The sequence below is a fragment of the Filicampus tigris genome, chromosome 3 (assembly GCF_054856515.1).
Source record: "Filicampus tigris isolate MCC_2025a chromosome 3, RoL_Ftig_1.0, whole genome shotgun sequence".
NCBI lineage: Eukaryota > Metazoa > Chordata > Actinopteri > Syngnathiformes > Syngnathidae > Filicampus > Filicampus tigris.
In genome coordinates this window covers 27704939-27725793 of record NC_141219.1, presented here as the reverse complement: position 1 = coordinate 27725793, position 20855 = coordinate 27704939, and the positions used below count along the sequence as shown (strand labels likewise).

At 42.0% G+C, this 20855-nt stretch overlaps 1 protein-coding gene across 9 annotated transcripts in view; it reads right to left on the bottom strand.

Moving 5' to 3' along the window:
- tp53bp1 (tumor protein p53 binding protein, 1) overlaps window positions 1-20855 on the bottom strand; it is a 33329-nt gene that overhangs the window by 390 nt on the left and 12084 nt on the right. For 5 of the 9 annotated variants that reach the window (XM_086026285.1, XM_086026287.1, XM_086026286.1 and 2 more), the window contains exons 3-28: window positions 19648-19735; window positions 19459-19552; window positions 19325-19377; window positions 19131-19259; window positions 17520-17571; window positions 17287-17438; window positions 17024-17150; window positions 16852-16946; window positions 15451-15638; window positions 13892-14891; window positions 12901-13017; window positions 12619-12804; window positions 12451-12517; window positions 12200-12298; window positions 10557-10800; window positions 10196-10255; window positions 9937-10089; window positions 6293-6516; window positions 5662-5811; window positions 5084-5475; window positions 2674-2865; window positions 2093-2272; window positions 1232-1429; window positions 1059-1156; window positions 788-984; window positions 38-174 (exon numbers count right to left, since the gene is read on the bottom strand). In XM_086026285.1, coding sequence (XP_085882411.1) covers window positions 38-174; window positions 788-984; window positions 1059-1156; window positions 1232-1429; window positions 2093-2272; window positions 2674-2865; window positions 5084-5475; window positions 5662-5811; window positions 6293-6516; window positions 9937-10089; window positions 10196-10255; window positions 10557-10800; window positions 12200-12298; window positions 12451-12517; window positions 12619-12804; window positions 12901-13017; window positions 13892-14891; window positions 15451-15638; window positions 16852-16946; window positions 17024-17150; window positions 17287-17438; window positions 17520-17571; window positions 19131-19259; window positions 19325-19377; window positions 19459-19552; window positions 19648-19735 — 4672 coding nt within the window. The remainder of the gene's footprint in view (window positions 1-37; window positions 175-787; window positions 985-1058; window positions 1157-1231; window positions 1430-2092; window positions 2273-2673; window positions 2866-5083; window positions 5476-5661; window positions 5812-6292; window positions 6517-9936; window positions 10090-10195; window positions 10256-10556; window positions 10801-12199; window positions 12299-12450; window positions 12518-12618; window positions 12805-12900; window positions 13018-13891; window positions 14892-15450; window positions 15639-16851; window positions 16947-17023; window positions 17151-17286; window positions 17439-17519; window positions 17572-19130; window positions 19260-19324; window positions 19378-19458; window positions 19553-19647; window positions 19736-20855) is intronic. The other 4 variants (XM_086026289.1, XM_086026290.1, XM_086026291.1 and 1 more) reach the window with 4 other exon arrangements.

Below are 20855 nucleotides of genomic sequence, written 5' to 3'. Positions count from 1 at the left end.
CAAAGCATAACATTGCAACGGTTGATGTCTCTCTTACCGGAGCCGTCCTTATCGGCATGGAAATGACGGACGGAAGAAGCGCCACACATGGTGACGAGCTGGGCCCAAAGCTCCACCGGCTTCTCAAATACCAGGAAAAAATGCAGGTCCTTGAAGGGACTGCAGCGGGGATGCCTGGCCAAAAACAAGTACCGATTGAGAATTGCTATTCAACATTTTCTTTGGCTTGCAATGATGTTTTGCATCCTTAGCATAGAATAAAATATGTCGTTGGAAGGAATGTTTTTAGTGGGGGAAAAAAATCAGTTGTGCCTTAAATGAACATCAGATATTTTATGACATTTTTTTTACAGAAGTCGAGATACTGTAATTCATGCGTATGTTGTATAGTCAGTGAAATAGTCTGTACATAATACTGTACAGAGTACACTATCGGGAACTAGCAAGCAGTCAAACCCCCACAAAAGTAACAAAATGTATATCCCCATTTCATTCAATGGCCTTTTTTCAATACAGACAAAGATGTAAAATGGGCATTAATGTAATTAAGCAACTTAATTTTGGAAGACAAATGAAATCTTAACTGCAAATGGGACCACCAAAAGAGCCCAAAGACATGAGATGAAATAGTAAAGTAGGGATGTAACAAAAATGTAAAATACATTTTTCTTTAAACGAATGCAAACGAATTGTATCGCAGCCCATGTATCGAGATACGTATCGAATGGTCTTTTACTACTGGAGATAATACTCAGATTTCGAAATTTATTTATTTTTTTTTTTTTACCATTCCACGGTGGCACCATCTGGTCCCAAACCAGCAGGCAGCAGATAGTTCCTGTAGTTGAGCAGTTTGTTGTCTTTGCAGCAGTCTCGCACCCAAAAATGTGAGACACATGGCACACCGCTGGCCAAGCAGAGCAAGTACTTCCTGGTACGGCAGTGCTGGTCTACAATGAGAAGACTCTGGTAGGCTGCCTTGCACTGAGGAGAGGACCGAAGCAAGGTGAGGATGAATTCATTACCGGTGTGGCGTTTCATAAAATGAGAGCACTTGCCTGTTCTTCATTGAAGTCTGGCAGGACAAAGCCTCCACCTGCCAGCAGCTGAGACTCGGTGTATGCTTTGTTAAATGGGCCGGTCTGCACATAATCTACTTGGGAGAATAGAGACAAGAAATGTCAAGCCAGCCACCGGGATGGTTCAAGCAGGTGAAGAGAGTCGGCCTCACCTTCCTCATCCTCCTCCTCATAACTAGTGAGTATATTGTTCAGTCGGTCCCTTTCAGACGAGGCCGTCAGCATGAAGGCGAAGCCCATGAAGAGAGACGTGTTCTGGGGCATTGGGCCGTGAGTCTGGGCCGGATCGCACGGCGGGGCGGCAAGATCTGTGCCGCTGCCAGACGTGTTGCACACGCTGAACCGCTGAGCTGCAGGGCAACAGTACATTCGTGTTATAAACCAGGATCAAACTTGAAAAATCTCTTCACCCAAATCAGGCGGAAAACATGTTTGAACATGAAATTGAAGTGGTTCTGCAACTACTGCTATGTGAAACACCAGTGATGTTACAAACATTCTGCTTTATTCCAAGCTTCTCTTCCACCTGTGGCCCACCACCAGCCCAACACCACCAGTGGCACTTTGTTAATTACCAAATAATCCTCAGCATCAACAGCAAGGCGAGGAACGACTCGAGTTGATATGATTTGATGTCTCAGTAGTTATGCTCAGCACAAAACACACATATTACCACTTCCAACACACATGGTTTCTGACAATCAGCATCATCGCAATCATTTCAAGTATATCATTCAATTGAAAAAGTTAAAAACGGACGCAATATGCTTAAATATTTTAAAACACACCAATTGAAACCTATTAAAAACAGAACTACTTCCATAAGCACAATTGTTAAAGTGTTAAAATCTGGTTAAGTATTAGTATTATATATTAATATGGTTAATATCTAATAAAATCACAGGTATTGCTACTTTTACAAAAAAAAAAAAAAAAAAATGGGTTGTGAAACTAAAAAGTATGTCCTTCATTCATGGAGACGGTCATGTCTTTTGGCGATAGAGTCTCTGTACCAGCTTTGGCACCGGCACCCCTGCGGCTTCTTTTGGCCGGCGAGCTCTCGTTATCCAAGGTCCGAAGCCTTCTCTTTGTGGAGGGGCCTGGGTTACGAGGGCTGCTGGACGAACTGTGGTTAGGGGTGGTTGATCCCCCAGCGGCTCCTCTGCGGCGCCTTTTGCCTTCCACCAAATTATCTGCACAGTGAACACGATTGTGTCATGAGTCAGAAAACCTGCTCCCGATTAAGCCCAACACATCATCACCAAAGAAATTGCTTTTGTGTTGTTTTTTTTTTGTCAACTCATTCACTGCCATTGACGAATTTACTTGTCTTTTCACAGTCCAGCCATTCAATCCCAGAAACTCATTTCTATTTCTTTTCACATTTTTTCCAAACGTTAGTGTTAAAATAGGTTTGAAAACATCTGGCAGTGAATGAGTTAATGGTCATTCGGGATCACAGGTGGGTCTCGGACAAAACACAAATATGCTTTACCCTCAATTCCTTTCTTTGACATTTAGGCTTTTGGGGGGAATTATTTATCCGCGCTAATTACGTTGTCTTGCAACGCGTGGGTGTGCTCGTCGTACTCACCGAGGCTGATGTCGGAGGCCTTGGCCAGGGGCGTGGACGGCTCATATGGACCGAGGCTGTGGTGCTCCCTCAGTCTGTTCCCCTGCTCCAGGGACAGGATGACTGACGTCCTGCTGTACCAATCTTCTTGGCCATCCCTCTCTATATTATAGAACAGGTCCTGGCCTTCTGTCCTATAACCCTTCACCACACCTAAAAACAGAGAAGGAAGATCCGCTTGATCGAAATGCACCGGTACCGATTTCAAGGCTCTACTTGCCTCGATGGGGTGGTTGGTTTTCCACCTTGAACAAATCACTTAGAACAAGACGTGGTGACATCACTAATTTGATTTGAGAAAAGGCCTCACAGATGATGGCTTGCAATCGGCACGGACGACTTAAGACATCGCCAAATAAAGTGTGAAAGTATTTGTTCCTTTTGTCTTAGGTTGTCTTAAAACCGCTTCACTTAACTACAATCCCGCGTTGCATTTTATCCAAAGTACTTTATTGATGTTGTGCAAAGATAAAGTTAATGCATGATCCCCCCCCCGGCGGCCATGCTTGTTCTTCGTTTTTGAAATGAGGTAGGAGGAGAAGAAGAAGAAGAAAAAGCAGGCGAAGAAGGAGGGAAGAAGAAGAAGAAGCGGCCGCTTTTACTTTCACTTTTCATGACGGCGGCACGCGTTATAAAGTGCAGGATTGGATAAATGACACTATGGCATTCTAGTTAAGGTAAGTCCATTTTATGATAAAAATTAAAACTTTAACGTAGTTTTTTTCGTCAGCTGCCGCGGTCGGTCGAAGCTCAATTCTGATCACAGCCTGCAAGCTCGGTATTTCTATCCTTCATTTTGCATTTTTAATAGTTAAATTGATTGTATTTAGAAGTGTGGGAACCATGTTGGGGTTCGCAACAGCGTAACAGAGGCGCAAATCCCCCAAAATAAAACGGTACAATAAATATCATATAAAATAATAATCATAATCATAAGTCCGACTCTACTTTGCGGGTTTCACTTATCGCGGCGGGTTCTGTCCCCCCATTAACCGCGATGAATGAGGGATCACTGTAGTGCTATAACAACAGTCAAATAATAAAGTTGCTTTGAACACAAAGCCAGTTTTACAGAGAAGTTTTTGTGAGTTAGAACACTAAGTACGTTTTCGGCCTTCATAAAATATTTTCATAATGGTACATTTGTCATGGCCTTAGGGGGTCCGTTTCGCTTTTACTGGTACTAAGCATCTTTGAGGGTGGTGGTAGGAATCCTGCCGCACAAAACAACTGATGGCAAATGGAAAACAACTTGTGCTTTTAAACAGATTTGATGCTATTAATATCATGACATGATTGTGGCAATTTTAATAACGCAGTATCACGATATTGCCGATACTCTCACATCCCTAATTACCATTGCTTTGATTTGATTTGTCTTTTGTCTCTTCAGACAAAAAAAAAATGTTTCCTGGGTTGTTTTGCAGCTTCCGCCTTGACACCAGTAATTGCACATAGACGTTAGAATCGACTGCAGTCTTTGTAATAAATGGGGAAAGGGGTAAGTGACGTATACCGTAAAGCAATTTAGTACAATTTGTAGGGTTTGTTTTGTTTTTGTTTGTGGTTTTCTCCTCAAACTTGCCTAGTGCCAGTAAAAGCGATACAGACGCCCTCAGGCCATGAGAAAGATAACATTCAACCCGTTGTAAGTCGGAAGTTTCATCAGAAGAGTTCTGAAAATATTTTATTACGGTCAAATACTTACGTGGTGTTGCTTTAAAGTAAAGCGTGTAAGTGTAGAGCTCTTTGAGCAGCAAGCCGACACATTATGGTAAATGATGTACGGTACACAATATGTACATCATTTACCATTTTAATCAAATCGGGTTAGATAATGGATGGATGGATGGATTTTTTGGATGGATCTGTTGCACCTCTGGTACACTGCCTTGCACCTTTGTGTAATATGAGCTAAGCAACAAAATCCACCCGTTTTTATCATTTGCTGTTGACTGAAAAAGACATCACAGTTGACAGCAAGTGACAAAATGGCCGCCCCCTGAAATGGACGAAAATGGGTGGATTTGAGTACGTTAACTCATATTCCACATACACAAAATCAATCAGACTAGTGGAGCTGCATAGTACATATTACTGTGAAGAAAATGTTTGTGTTCACTTGCCCTTTTAGTGCAAAGGAGAAGAACTTTTACAACCTCTGCTCAACGATAATGAATTGGCTCGCAACCAGTGAGTTTGTCATTTGCTCTGCCGTGTGATCCATAGTCTCCTTTAACCAGCTCGGTTTTGATGTCAATCATATAAATCAAAAAGCACCAAAAGCAAGAAGAGTCGTGTCAAGCCGAGCAGGTGTAAATGCAGTCGAAAATAGGCTCATGCGAGTTTGGATCTTGCTAACGTTACCTACCTACACTGAAGAATTCATCTTCCACCAAAGCAGTGACCTCTGTCTCCATTGGAATGGGATCACACAGCAAGATATCTTTTCCCGCCACTTCACACTCATAGCCGTCGTCAAATCGCAGGCGGAATCTTCCCTCCCCAGGATCTTTGACAATGCGGCCAGAGTAGAAGTAGCCATTGGAAGACCACTTGGCCACCACTCGCAGTCCCACAAAGCTACTTCCGGCTGAGCTTGCCTCCTCTGGGGACGAGCGGAGGGAACTGGAGTGGCACGGGACCTCGTCGTCTGTGGGGGTGACGGGGACGCGTGGGGGCAGTGTGTGAGGTTCATCCTCCGAGGAGGACAGGGGCTGACCTTGAGCGCTGAGGCGTGGCAGTGAGCTACCACCTCCTCCCCTGTAAAATCCAGAAGAACCGCTCAAACCAAACTACATGTTGAAAACTGACAATGGAAATAAACAACTGAGATGAAGAATGTTAGTGAGAAGAAAAGTTGAGTGTTTGATTACAGCGGATATTACAGATGCCCACATTTGGCTTAAATTGTGTCAACATGCATGGTGAGCCTCTGGGAGGACTCACCTGGACGGGGGTCGGCCACGTTTAGCCCGTCCTCTGGGCGTGTGTGAAACTAAAGCCTCGGACTCGGGGGTACCTCTGTCTTTTGTGACTACTGACCCTGCCCTTTGACCCCTATTACCCTTCTGTTTCTGCCCACCTCCCCTTTTGGGACTGCAGACACACAGAAGGGACAAACAGAGACAGTCAGGTTGTACAGGCACCGATCCGAGGTTACTCAAATAATGAGTGACCACGGATTGATGCCCGGGAGCAATCTGCACCTGAGACAGGCATGAAGCAGTGAATCACTGAGAGATTAGACGCAGCGGTGGGCAATTCCAGTCCTCCAGGGCCGCTGTCCTGCCTGTTTTCCGTCCCTCCCTGCCGCAACACACCTGATTCAAATGACCATATAAACAGCATGGTCTGCAGAAGCTGGATTACGATCCTGATCATTTGAAACAGGTGGGCTGCAGCAGGGTGACATACAAAATGTGCCGGATACCGGCCCTCGAGGACCGGAAATGCCCAAACCTGCGTTAGGGTGTTAGTCAAGTGACACAGGAAAGGAAACGGGAGTGTTTTCACTGATACCGTACTAGGAAAGAGAAAGTCTGAGAAGCCAATACACAGCCCAGAGATGAAGCAATACCTGACAGATTTTGCACTTCTGCTGGGCGGCATAATGAACTCTGGCCTGGGGAGACCCGTGGTGGTGCTGCTCGCTCCCCCAGAACTTTGCTGCAGGCTGGAGGCCTTGGACGACAAGGAGCTGATGTCACCAAGGTCTCCAGAGGTTAGGGAACTGCTGATGGTGCGGCACGGTGAAATGTCATTCTGCAACACCTGACAGTCCACCACCGGGTCCTCGTTCTCCTAATAACAACGACAAGATGCTCATTTTGGATGACCTACGTGTGAATGTAAGCGTGAATGGTTGTCTCCATTGACCCCTTTTCAATAGGGTGTCTCCTTGCTGTGACAAATAGCCACGTGGAGTGACATATAAATCACATTTAAACGCTATTCAGAGCGCTTTACTTTTATCACATTTACGTTACGTCCTTATGTTAAAATGGCGAATAAAACATTTCCCTTCAAATTTGCTTCTTGCTGACGACAGGAAAATATTTGTAATGTTTCCAAATGTATTAGGAATAAGACATACAGTAAAACGTATACATAGCTGTCACTGCCTTTGTCAAAATGCTCAAAAGTGAGCTCCGGTGCATGCTGTTTCCACTGATGATCCTTGATCTTTCTACAGCGTCATTAGAGTCTACCTATGGTAAAATCAGGTGACTGTGACTATTGCCACAACACCCAAATTCTTGCCACAATTCTGTCTCTGATCTCCTTGGGCAGTTCCATCAACCTCATGATTCCTCATTTGCTCTGATATGCACTGTGAACTGTAAGGTCTTATAGACAGGTTTGTGCATCGTTTGAATTTGGACGATTCCAGTTCCGATTCCGGTTCTTTGATTCCATTCCGGTTCATAACGATTCTTGATTCCGATTCTTAGAAACAAAAAAGGAATTATTTTTTGACAATTACATGAACTTCTCTGTTCTTTAATTTCATGAACTTTTTACTGTTAGTGAACTTTACCATGTATTACTGAAAGGGCCGTTTTCAACCAATACATTTATTTGTATACAATTTGTTTGTATTATTATTTAGTATTGTTTTTCACAAGTGCTTATTTTTGACAAGTTCAAGACAATACAATAAGTCAGCTGTTACGACAATACAATAAGTCAGCTGAAAGCATGCTACTGAACACCAATTGATTGGCTAACCTTGTCTTGCTCTAGAAAGAAAATATATGACAAACAGCGCTGCATTTTAAGGGCAAGCAAGGAAAGTCTACCTAATCCAAGCAGTCTATGCAACCATATGATGTATCTGTATGTACAGTATTTATTTATATGCAGCATCTGTGTATGCTATAAGCTAAATATTAGCTGGATATGTGCATTTGTGTTAAACTTGTTGGCTCAATGTTGGCTAGATTAGACGGCTAGGCGTCGGCCGAATGGGCTAGCCGGGCCAGCCCGGGCAGGAACACTGCCACAGACTGCTGCCACCGCAGTATCCCAGAGGCCGCAGCAGCAATGGAGATCCGTGAGAAGGGCCGGGTGCACGCCACCACCGCCGCGGCCCATGCCGGCACGAAGCGAGCGGAGGGGCTGACCGAAAGGACCGCAGCAGCTCAAGTGGGGGCGAGATACCATGCTATTGCGACGCAGCTTCGGCCCCAGGAGCCTGGGGCTGTGTAGTGCGCGCGCAATTTTTTAAATTTATTTATTTTTAAATTTAAATCAGTCGTACTTTGCTCGTGCTTCTTCTTCGCGGCTAAGGAATTGAAACTTTGCACCGACATTTTAAAATTCGAACAGTTCCAAGAGTACCGGAATGAAGGTCCCGGTTCCACTCGATTCCTGGTTCTCGGTGCCCAAACTCTAGTGCCTTTTTCCTAATCAAGACCAATCAGTTTAATTAAACACAGCTGGACTCCAATAAAGGAGCAGAACCATTGCAACGCGGATCAGAAGAAATGGACAGCATCTGAGTTAAATATGAAGGTCGCTGCAAAGGGTCTGAATACTTATGACCGTATGATTTTTCAGTTTTTCTTTTTTCACAAATTTGCAAAACTTTCTACATTTTATTTTTTTCTGTCAAAATGGGGCGCTGAGCTGTTACACTAAGGACACATAAAATGAACTTTTTTGATTTTAGTCAATGGCTGCAGTGACACAGAAAGTGAAAAATTTCAAGGGGTTTGAATACTTTCCATACCCATTGTACATGGAGCGGTATAACCAGTTTGCAGGAATAGTGTACCGGAAGATCTGTACCAAATATGGACTAGAGGTCCCAGAATCAAGATGCCAGACACCTCTGAAGGTGGTTGAAAACAACATGGCCAAGATCCTGTGGGATGTCTAGATCCAACTGACATGGTAGTGGTGGATAAACATCAGAAGACAGCCAAGTATTGATAGTTTAGCAATCCCAAATTATAGCAACATCCGGAAAAAGAAATACGAAAAGATGGAGAAATACCAAGGACTTATTCCAAAATAAATTGAGAGTTTAAATGTGGCTTTCACACAGGCCCGGATTTATTATTATTTACTGTTTCAATCAAAGATGTAAAAATAAAGTGTCAATGCAAGAAAAGCACTATTTTTTTTTGTTTTTCTTTTTTTTTTTTTAATCGAGGGGTGATTACCATCCTCTATTCTGTTACAAAAACGTTGCTATCGTCATTGTTTACAAACATAACCCTAACCATATATCACGTTCGACTGGTTCCACTGGTTAAAGTGCACAAGCTCGCCGTTCATATCACCGCCGTCACTTATTTCAACGCTCCCGCGATCGTCCGCGTCTGTCATTACGGCTTGAAAAAATTCCGGGACATCCTCACAGGGCTCACGACACCACCACGCTTATATTCTGATGCGTTTCATTGGCGAAGAGACCGAGAATTGTTTTTTAAAAAAAAAGAAAAAAGAAAATGACGTATACGCTCTCCCGGCTTTAAAGGTAGAAAGACGCAACAATGCTCTAGTGGTAGAACCACGGTTATGCGCTCCCGCCCTACATACATTTCATGTATCCAAGTACTAGCAGTTTAGTTGACTTGGTATCGGTGATTACTCAAGAGTTGAGTACTCGCACTGGTATCGGTGTGAAAAAAAAAACACAACCTAAAAATACGGAAAAAGTGAAGCACAGTGAATACTTTTCAGATGCACCATTAAAGGGCCTTTTTCAAGTCACGTCAAGATTATTTGTAGTAATCACAAAAGAGACTCAAATGGTTTCAGAGTCCCACAATTAATAATGATCAAAAACATCCCTCAGTCTAAACACCACATCCCAGCAAGAAAAAAAAATTGCTTTGCTCTAGTCTATAGTGCATCTCATTAAGAAGCAAAAGCTCCATTCATCGATTTTCTGTACCAGTAATCTTCATTATGATTGCAAGTGAGCTAGAATTGATCCCAGATGACTTTGTGTACACCATGCAATGGTTGCCAGCCAATCACAGGGCACAGAGGCAAACACTTCACATGTACAATTTGGAGTCTTCAATTAACCAATTACGCATGTTTTTGCAATGTGGGAGGAAGCCAGAACCCGGAGAAAACCCACGCAAGCACGGGGAGAACCCCCGGAGTACCCCTCCACCAGAATACTGTCGATCAAGTCACCCAAACATGCAAAAGCTCCGTGAGGGGAAAGCATTTGTGGGTGAGAAAAAGAGTGGAATCACTTACCTCAGTGACTTGGCGATCCACCTCTTTGCCATCCTCATAATAAATATCGGTAATGATCCGTGTGATGGTGGTCCGTACTTCTTGGATGGTGCGCACATGTCTGCGGTGGGTGGGCCCAGAAGTTCTTCGAAAAGATGAGGTCTCTGGTTCGCCCTGTTCAAGATCATAATTAGCTAATCAATTAGCTTGAAAAGATGATTCTTCATTAAAAAAAATAAAAACAGAAACAAAATAAAAAAACAACAACAACCGTACGCACCTTGCCAGCCGGCGAGCACAGCATTGGTGTACTAGAGGTGTCTTTCTGGGCAGCTGCCTGCTGACAAACATGTATTGCAACTTTGTTGAAAATACAACACAAAATATTAACATTATAATAGCTATTTTACAAAACATGCATCCAGCTATCTATCCATCGGCAGAAGCCTTTATAGAATTATGGACGTCATGTTCATATTTAACTCAAAAGTAGAAGCCAATTTCGAAAACTTGGTGGAAAAAAACATCTGTCTTCACATCTAATTGCTACTTTCACACATGACTAACTGTCTATACATTACCAGCGCAATATGAACCAAATATGGTCCTATCAATAAGGCATGAAAGTGTGACTGAAGAACCTTGTTGGATGGGCTAGCAGCAATAGTGTTGTCTAAGGTATGCTGGGATGTGTCATTCTGGTTTGGGACGGACAGCCCTGGTCTTAGCCTCTCTTCGGATTGCTCAGCTTCCATTTCTTTTACAGCCTCCTGTGGCACTGCCAACACTTCCAGCTGTAAAGACTCAGACTGGCTATTAGGCAGGCTGTTACATCCTAGCGATGAAGTCTGGGGGCTTCTTTGTGGTGAGGTGAACAGCTCTTCCCTGCAGAAGGGGGAACATTTTTAGAGAACCTCGGAGACATAAGTGAGGGACTTATGAACAGTTGCAAATACTCTTGGTCGTAGTACATTTTTGCCTGTAAACTTCAGAATTTGGCTTGGAAGCGAATCAACTATGAAAGAATGGCTACACCCCCCCAACAATATTGTTCTAATATGGCTCAGTCAGAGCCCAGCTCTAGATCCAATTAAAACTTAGGGTGACCTGAAAAGGAATGCATACAAGAGATGCCCTCGGTACTCATTTTTGAAAACACTGCAAACTTTAGATGTTATGCTAATAAGATTACTCCACGTTTAAAAAATATCTCCACATCACTTTTTTTTTTTCCAAATAAATTGCACAGGTTATAATTTACACAATTTAAAATTGATTTTAAAAGCTTTGTGGTCTTGTTTTGTTTTTACATACAAAAAAAAGGAACTGTACTTTAAAACTGCATCCGCGGACTTTCGGTTCTGGATTGAAAGGGATGGCTGCTTACTCTGAGCGCTCCCGACAAAATTATAAAAACGGCCCCAAAGTGAATTTAATTTACAACGAATTGGACAAAGATGAGTTGTAAGGGGGCCAAAAAGAACAGGGGGGGTAAAAACTCAACTCCTGGACAAGTGGAAGACGACAAAATGCAGTTAACAGATCAAACTAACGATAGCTGCCCCGAGGCGTGGCATTCTGATAAATATTGTATTTGTGGAATAAGAATTAATCCACCCATGTTTAGCCATCTCGGGGGGGCGGCCATTTTCTGACTTCTGTCGATTGAAAATAACATCACAACTGCTCAGGTAAAGGTGAAAGTAATTCAAATGCAGGAGCATATCTCTCTCTCTCTCTCCTCTCCCTCTCCCCCTCCCCCTCCCTCTCCCCAACGGCATTATAAGCAAATATAGGTCTCTCATTCCTCATCCCATACACATACACAAGGTGACCCAATTATGACAGCTAAAATACATTATAACAAGGGAATGCAATAACTCCTGGTCAATTAAACAGCCAATTTTGATCTGGCATTGAGGAAAGAAAAACTTGAGTGAAGTAAAACTATAAAAACATTAGTAAAGGTTATAAATAAAATAAAATTTGTTTTTGTTTATATTTCCTTTTGCATCTTTTAGTAGCTTTTCATAATCACTTTAGCTTAGCAGAGTAAATATCTTTTACAGTGAAACAACTTAATGAATTTAGGCAAATATTTCCTCAAGGCATAGGGGAGGCACACGCTGTAGTTACTAGCCAAGTATGTCAAATAAAATGCTGAGTGAGTGTATATTCATGCAAACCTCAAAACAAATTGGGAAGAAAGTTAATTTGTGTGCTCTTACCAATCACAGTTCCTTTGACAATTGCACATATAGAAATAATGTGACGAGAGGCTCACCTATCAGGTGTTTTGTTGCCTCCAGGCAGACTATTATCTTCCTCCTCTGCCTCCTGCTGTCTGTGCACTTGCCTGACACGACTGAACACCGACGGACTGCTGTGACACAAAACAGTATTTGTTGTAATTGTTTTCACAAAAATGTGACTAGCATATTTAAGTTTCCCACTGTGAAAAAAACAATTTCTTATCCCCAATGCATGAGGTAGTATTAAGTGTGAAGATAAAGAATGCATTGGAAACTATGGTACCTGGTTTCATCCTCTGTGACAGCGGTAACCTTGGCAACAGATCCAACCTCCTCTGATAATGTTGGCTCTGCAGAGGAAGGGTTGTTATTCAGAAAGTATTGTGTGAATGTAGCATCGCCATGGATACGACCTAGCCAGACTATGCTCGGCAGGCCAAATGGCTCTTACTCTGCAGACTGAAGCGCTCTGAGCTTCCCTCTTCAACGGGGGTCACTAATTTCATTCTCAGACTCAGCCCAGCGTCCCCCTTCTCTGCCAACTCGTGTGCACATTCTTCCAGAACATCGTCTTTGGCTGCCATTACCACATCAGCACTGTCATCGCCGGCAACATCTGACTTGTCATGAAATGTCTCTAGGTAAAGGAAAGATACAGAAGCTCATCTTAAAAATAAGCTCGCTACTTGATATTTAAGATTGCCTTGTCTGCATGTCTTTCAGTGGACCACACCAATGGGGGTGCTGTGTCTGAGTGTCCCCTTCAACTGGTTGACTAGAGGAGGCGTTGCTCCAACAACTGGACCGATCAGCTCACCATCTTTAGGCAGTGTGAAATGGAAGGACATTTCTGCATAAAAAGCATAAAAAGATTACCGTATTTTTCGGACCATAAGTTGCTCCGAAATCGCAAGAGTAAGTCGTATTTTGGGGGGAACATTTATTTTACGAAAACAGCATAGAGCTCGGACTGGCACCCAAAATCCCTGTTCCCTAATCATGTTGATGGCAGCGGACGAGTCCCGGTTGTATTGGACATTTTCCCTTTAACTATGGAAATGTTTTTTTTTTGTTCGTTTAATATAGCTTACCTTAACTAGAATCCCATGTCACATTGTGGCCAAAGGTAAAATTCTAGTAGGTTCTAGCACCTTTTGGTGGTGTAAATGGTCAATCCTTGTTGTGGCGGATGTTACATGCTAAAGAAGGTGGTGATAATTCACCAAAAGTATTTGCCAACTGCCATATGAAAATAGAAGCATGGAAGAAAAAGACAGAAAGGGATAAGTAGTAGTCATGGCAACTAATGTGTGTTGTACTGTATGTCATTAGTTTGCTGCATCCTCTCACGAACAAACCCCAGCTAGCTGGCTAGCTTAGCGTGCGGATCCGCCAGAACAAGGATTTACTACTTACAGCATCAAAACGCTCAATAAACAACCAGGATTCCACCTTTGGTTACAATGTGACGCAGTATTCTAGTTAAGGTTAGCCATTTTAAACTAAAAAGAAAACCTTTCAGTAGTTAGAAGCAGATTTTTGGGTGCCAGTCCAAACACTAATTTTAAATTTATTCAAGTCGCAACAGCGTATAAAATGCAGAATGTGCACTAAAAAAAATGACTACTAAAAAAAAGGTGTGACTTATACTCTGAAAAATACAGTATATTTGACAACTTTAGCTGCTAATGTCCAATACAAACTTATAGATGTGGCCATCATACCTCCTGAACTATTACTGAAGCTCTTGTTTCTGTGGCCCTCTGGTTCTTGCACTATGGGCTCATGTCCATTTGTGGATGGAGACACTTCGCTTGTGCTTGAACCGGCACTAGCGTCTTTTAAAAGCTGCGACTGTGTTTGGGGAGGAGCCTGTGAGTCCCTATTGCTCTCCGCAACAGTGACAATGCTCTCGTCCCCTTCTGCTCCATCCTTGTCGTCGGAAGACATCAGCTCGCTTTGAGAGAGGACTAAAGCAATACTTGTAGAAGCTCCCTCTCCCAAAGTACTCTCCTCCTCCATCGCAAATTCCTCCTCCTCTGAGACAGCTTCTTCTTCAAGATCTGCGGGTTCATCGATTTCAACGTTGCTCCTCTCACTATTAATTGACCCAAAGTTCTGTGACTGCGACTGTGAGGGACTCTCTACACTTTGTGCTGCATTCACACCACTCTGTGCCACCTCCATGACAGACATTTGGGAGATCACTGACTGCGATTCCAGACTGCAGGTTTTGTCGTCTGACGGAGTCTCAAGCATACAGCTGTTGACAATCACATCTGAAGATTCACTCTTGGATTGTGAACAAGACACAACATCAGGAGGGCTTGACTCTTTGATAGCGGTGTCACATCCTTTCACGTTAACGCTGGTTGAATCCAAGAAAGACGCTGGCTGAGTACAAGCTTTGGAACTGGGGTCACTTTGCGAATCAGAGCGGACGCCGTTGCACTCGCTCCTCTGATCGTGGCATGAAAAGACAGAGTCAGTCGTATCTACTCCGGGCTGCTCTGTCAGTTCTTCTATCTGTGTAGCCTGGGTGTCCTCCATGATCTCTTCCGACAACTTGTGGTCAGAGTCGTCATTGTCCATGTTCTCAGTGAGCTGCAAAGGCAATATGAAAGCGGGTGGCGATTCCTTGCGAGGAGACACAAGAGACAAGGAGTCAGTCTTGTTATCCGATGGTCGTGGAGCCTCCTGACTCTGTGTTGGGACAAACACATCCTGAGAAAAAGAAAAAAAGAAAAAAATCAATTCACTAGTACAAAGTTCGTAAGTTCTCATCCATTTCTCAGTAATAACACGACCAACTCTTTCAATTTTCATAACAAGCTCATCTGTGGTTGATTCTTGTGAATTAACATCTAAACAATTAACAATCTAAAATGTTGCTTTGTTAGATTTGTAATGGACTGCTTTTTTTGCAGAACAGCAAAAATACATGTCATTTACAGTTCAATAGTCCACATTTGTCAGAGCATTTTTAAGCCACATAACTTTGTTGATTCGGAAAAGAGACTGAATGTTTTCTGTACACTCATTTAAGTTAAGCACTGATGTAAAAAGCAGTTTTTGATACAGATCTCACTAGAAAGTGGGTGTAAAAAGTAGAGACAAAAGCTGAATCAATGCATCACCAAGGGAACAAATTGATGAAAGACTAAAGATAATGCAATACCATTTGACTGGTTCTGCGACTTATACTAATACGGAGTATATCGTCACTGTCCTCTGAAAAACACCCAAACAGCAAGTCATACGAGATTCAAAATGTGGTACATACATGCGAGAACTTGGGCTGAGAGGGTAAAGAGAGAGGCTGCTCTAGCACAAAACCAGGAGAACTCTGGGATATAGGAGTTGAGGTGGGCGGTTGTGGTTTAGAAGAGGCCTCTGTTTCCATTGGCACATCTTCCTTCAGAGCAGCTTGCTCTCCTGCAGGCTGCCAGGTATCCATGGGCTCGTCGGCACCTGTCGAAGCAAAGCTTGCTTGTCTCAAAACAGGGATCCCACAGGTTTCTCGAAGTTAAATATAAGACTTTATAAGACTCTAAAATTTAAGAGCTTCTTCTAAACCTTAACACAAGGAACACGAGAGCTGTCGTTTTGACTGTTTTCAAAGTTTGATGTGTCATTACTCTGCATATGCAGTATAGATATAAGATGCTCCTGGCCTTTTGACTTTTCCTAATTCTATATATTTCACTACCATGGTGCAATTTTATGGTATTAATCAATATTAAAATAGTTACAAGTTATTTTTCCTTAAACTCATTCATTGCCATTGACAATTTTGCTTGTCTTTTCACAATCCAGCCATTCAATCCCAGGAATTTACTTAACGTTTTCAATTTTTTTCAAACGTTCGGGTAAAAGAGGATCGGAAAATATCTGGTAGAGAATGAGTTACCTACGGCATCCCAGTCAATTTGACGGTTCTATTCACTCTTACGTACCTTGCGCCTAGATGGCGCCGCCGGGGTTCTATAGCAACCAGCTAAATAAAATCTTATAGCATCGAGGCTTTCCATCTGCTTCAAAATATTGACTAGTCTAAGGATGAATTGCTTGTCTGACGCACAGCGAGTCAAGAGTAAAAAAAATAATAAAAAAAGTCTCAGCAAGGAGGAGCGGCCTTGCCTGCCAGACCCAACAACAATCCATGAAGGCCGCGTGCTACCTGGTCGGGTTGTCGAAAGTGCAGTGAAAAGTCGAAAGTTGCCATCACACTCTGGCATCCGAGCCCTTCGGGGGCTGCCCGAAGCCGCAGCCCCAGAGGCGAGGGCGAGGCCACGACTGCCTGGCCGGGTGACTGCCAAGGGACCCTTTTTTGCGGTTCCCATTCATGTGAATGGGCATGCGTACGCTCGCAAATTTTTTTTAACCCAAGTTTCAATATTTACATTAAATGTTTTTTAGCGTCGAGCAGACTTCGGCTGGTTGTACGTGAACAACCTAGAATTTAATTCAGTCGACACATTGAGAAATTTGGGCGCATAAACATACTGTAAAATTTAAGACCCACACATCGAAATTCCAGACTTTTTCAAGACATTTTAAGGTATTATTTCCAAATTAATAAATTCAATGTTTTTAACACTATTATGTTATAGGACCCTGCAACCTCGCAAAATAGCCTGGGCTTCCTTTTTGTAAAATTCTCATTAAAACAATGTTCCGTTACCACATTGGCTCTCTGCTCCAGTTGGTGAGTTGGGGACAATCAAAGGTGTTTGGGGAAAGTTGTCTGGAGTTGGGGCAACATAATCAACTGAGCTCCTAGGGGGGGAAATTGAGAATTTCAGGTCATTTCTCTGTGGTGGCTGTTTGTCTTTTGTAATTATTATGAGACTTACTGGGATAAGTTTTGCTGTGTCAGTGTTTCCTGTCCAGAAAGATGCAAGAGCCGTAGGGTGTGGGCTGGTGTTGAGGTGGGGTAATCTTGTTGCTCTGGCTCAGACACTGTACTGTCTACTGCCGCACCTGGGAGCAGCACAACAGCAATAGAACACATTTACAACAAACTTTAGGTGTTCATTTACTATCATAACTACACCTAGCTGCATGTTAGAGAATATCTGCTTAATTCTCCATGTGGGCCACATGCAAAGGGACACACCTGTCTTGTCAGCATCAAACATGTCCTGCTGAGATGACATTATTTCATGGTCCCGCTGTTCTGGCTCACCAGAGTCCTTGAGGCACTGTGAGTGCAGTAGCACCTGAACATTCAGTGTTTGACCCAATTGGCTGCTGGAGCTCACCTCAGATCTTGAGGAGATACAAAAACTTTGAATTGGCAAATCCATCTCAGATGGATGGAAACAAATCCAAATTAAAATTAGGTTATACCTGACTACTTTGCATATAAGATCCTGTGATGTCACAGTGTTGATGTTGTGCTCTGAAAGAAAAGGAGCACTCAAAAGAGGGAAGAGCATTGTATTTTTTTCAATATATATATATTTTTTAAAAAATGGTAGCAGAACTACGAGTATGCGGGGTCCACAGTATAGATGTTTATTGTCATCTAGTGGAAGATAACTTAAATGTTATCTTAGATGTTGACATAGATGAACAAAGATACATTATTTGTAGTACGTAATCATTTCTGGACCAATTTCCCACAGCACACCCGATGATCTCTCACAGCAAATAATTGTGCCCCACTGGTTGGGAAACACTCGTTTAAACTATTATTATAAGTAGGGATGCTCCGATCGATCGGGCACCGATAATGATCTGCCGATTTTCATGAAAAAATATGTGATAGGCACATTCGATCAAAGTCTTTTATTGCTCAAAAAATCCAATCACCCGCAGCTCATGCTTCATAAGCCTACAGCCATGAGACTAGCTTGCGTGCAGTGTTGCGCCCCCGTTACATGGAGCTCGGATGTCAGTCCTGTGTTGATGTTGATGTTCTAACAAGGGAGTTTTTCGCTACCGCATTGCTTTTAATGACAGTGTTCGAACGAGGCATATGTATTCCAAAAGACAAAATACACGTGGTATTGAGCCATAATGCGCAGAACATGCGGAAAGCTATGACCGATAATAAATGGGCGACCGAGTTTGGGGTTTATGGCACGCAAGCTGCAACTTGTTATGCATGATGCGTTACTGTCACAGCGCAGTATAAGTGGCATTATTGCCACAGGGAGACGCATTGTAGGTCACTTGTGGGCAACAGACCCACTATATCATTTTATAATTCACAAAAAGATTAACAGTGACTTTTTTCTCGTTGACAAATGCACAAGATAGTTTGTCTATGCACAAGACAAGAAACCAAGTTCCTGAGTCGTTTCAATGTAGGAACTCATTGAATCGTTTATTCGAGTGAAGCCTGCACGTGACTATTTTTTCTACTTTGTTCTGAACCATGCAATGTTTAGGTGGCATGTTATTTATTTGACTTTTTGCATAATTAAGTCTTTTGAGGCTGCTGATTATTTTGATCTGTTAAAAACTGTGTTACTAAAAGCTGGTTTTTCAGTGATCTTTGTGACTGAGTAATTGTTGTATTGTGCCAGCAACGGTTTTATATTTCTTCTTGCTTTTAAAAGTATATATAGATTTTTGTCAAAATTACGGCAATAATATGGCTGGTTTTTTTCAGATAATATTGCATAATAGTCATCACCATAAATAAATGGAAAAATATACAGGTATTCCATGTGATTGGAATCGGTATCGGTCGATCTCACTCATGCATGATCGGTATCGGTGTCATAAAACCTGATCGGAACATCCCTAATTATAAGCAATTATTAAAAACAATTAAGGGAGGCTATGACTGTTTCCGCTATTTGAAGCAAGGCTCATTTCTGATCCCTCGCAAATAGCGAGGGATCGTATTGTCATACTTTAAGAAACACCAAATGTAAATAGACTTTCAAAACCATTCAGCATCACATTTTTAGCATCTTTTATGTAAGTAAGTAATGAAACTCTTTATACCTAATTTGGAGTGTGTTTCACTGACTGCTTGAGGCTTGTCACGCTCATCTCTCTTCTGGCTGTTCACTTTATCAACAAGAAAATCCTGACTCTGAGAAAGTGCAAGGAAACCAAACTGCGAGTCTGCATCTGAAAGACAAAAAAGTTATCACATAATTGTTTGTCCCTTCCTAGAAATGTGACGAGGGCCCTACCTTCAGACTGATCGCAGGGTGTGGTGGAATCAGAATCCATTGGCAAGTTACTCCTGAAATATTAAGACGGAAATTAAAGACACTCGTCTGATTGAGCATGAGCAATCTGCTAAAACAACGGCCAATGGGGGTACTTTAGTTTGTTTGGAGGATTAATGGCGAGAACTTGACTCTCTTCTTGACACTCTTCTTGGCATTCTGAACTGTGGTTGCGCAGCGCAAGAATGCCTAGAGAATAAACAAATACAATAACAGACGTATTTCTGTTAGGCTGTTAAATACAAGATGGGTGAATGCTTACATCGGTAGATAAAAAAACTGACCAGGACCGGCCTGGCTGTAACTACGGCAGCTCTCTGATTGGCTATCAGTCTGAGAGCCTCTACTTCCTAGTGGTGACGATATCAGCTCCTGGAAAGATAAGTCATTATTTATGTTATGTAAAGACAAAAAATATAAATACGAGTGTTTATTTTTGTTTTCAGTGCTTTTTCCCAATTTAGCCCTCTGATTTGACTACCTTCTACTGTATGTTAAAAAAAAAGTCTTGGTGCCCACGAAGAGTGAAATATGTATACAAAGTATTTATATTTGTATTTATAAATCATTTCACTGTATTAGTGCAACGCTGCATAATGTATTGGTTTGATTCCATTTTAAAATGCAAGAATTACAGCAAAAAATTTTAAGGCCAGAGTATCGCCATTAATTTAAGTCGCTCCCTCATTTATAAACGTCAGGAATGATTGCTTGAATTGCAAAGTTTAATACAAGATGAATGTACTATCATCTTAATTGTCTTTACGATTAGCTTGTACAGAAAAAGAATTCAATCAGTAAGCGATTGATGGTTATTATGAGAGCAGCAACTTGCTGCAGTTTATATATTATCTGATTAGTTGACTAATCGAGACGACTGTTAGTGATTAGTCGACTAGCAAAATAATCATTTGTGGCAGCCCTAGTTACAAGACAGCGTTTCCCGACCAGGGCTATGCAAGCACATTGGAAGGGGGTACGTGAAAACACTTGATTTTTTTCCCCCAAGCTGATCATGTAAATATTGTCATCGTTGTTTTGTTCTTGATCATTAAAGTTTACAGTAAATGTCTGCTTAGATGGTACTTTTTCAATGAGCTCAATTTTTTGTGGTAAATGCTGTATGAGTTATATTTTGAAAATGCAAGCTCATTATTTATTTTGATTTCTTATTTTTTTCAATTTATATTACAGGATAAGCCGATCGAATAATGGATGGATATCTTATTTTCAAGGTAACATATTCATTTCTATGTTTCATTTGAGTTAAAAAAAAGACCATGCCTGAGAATAAAATGTAAACAATAAGATGAAATAAATGATTTTCAATTAATAATCAGTTGTGTTACATTCTAGTTTTGTACATCAACATATATGAGTGTGTGAATAGGGATTATCGGCTCCAAATATCGATTATCGGCCTCCTTGACTACTAATAATCGGTATCGGCCGTGTAAAAAAGAGATCGGTCTATCCTTAGCAAAAAGTGATG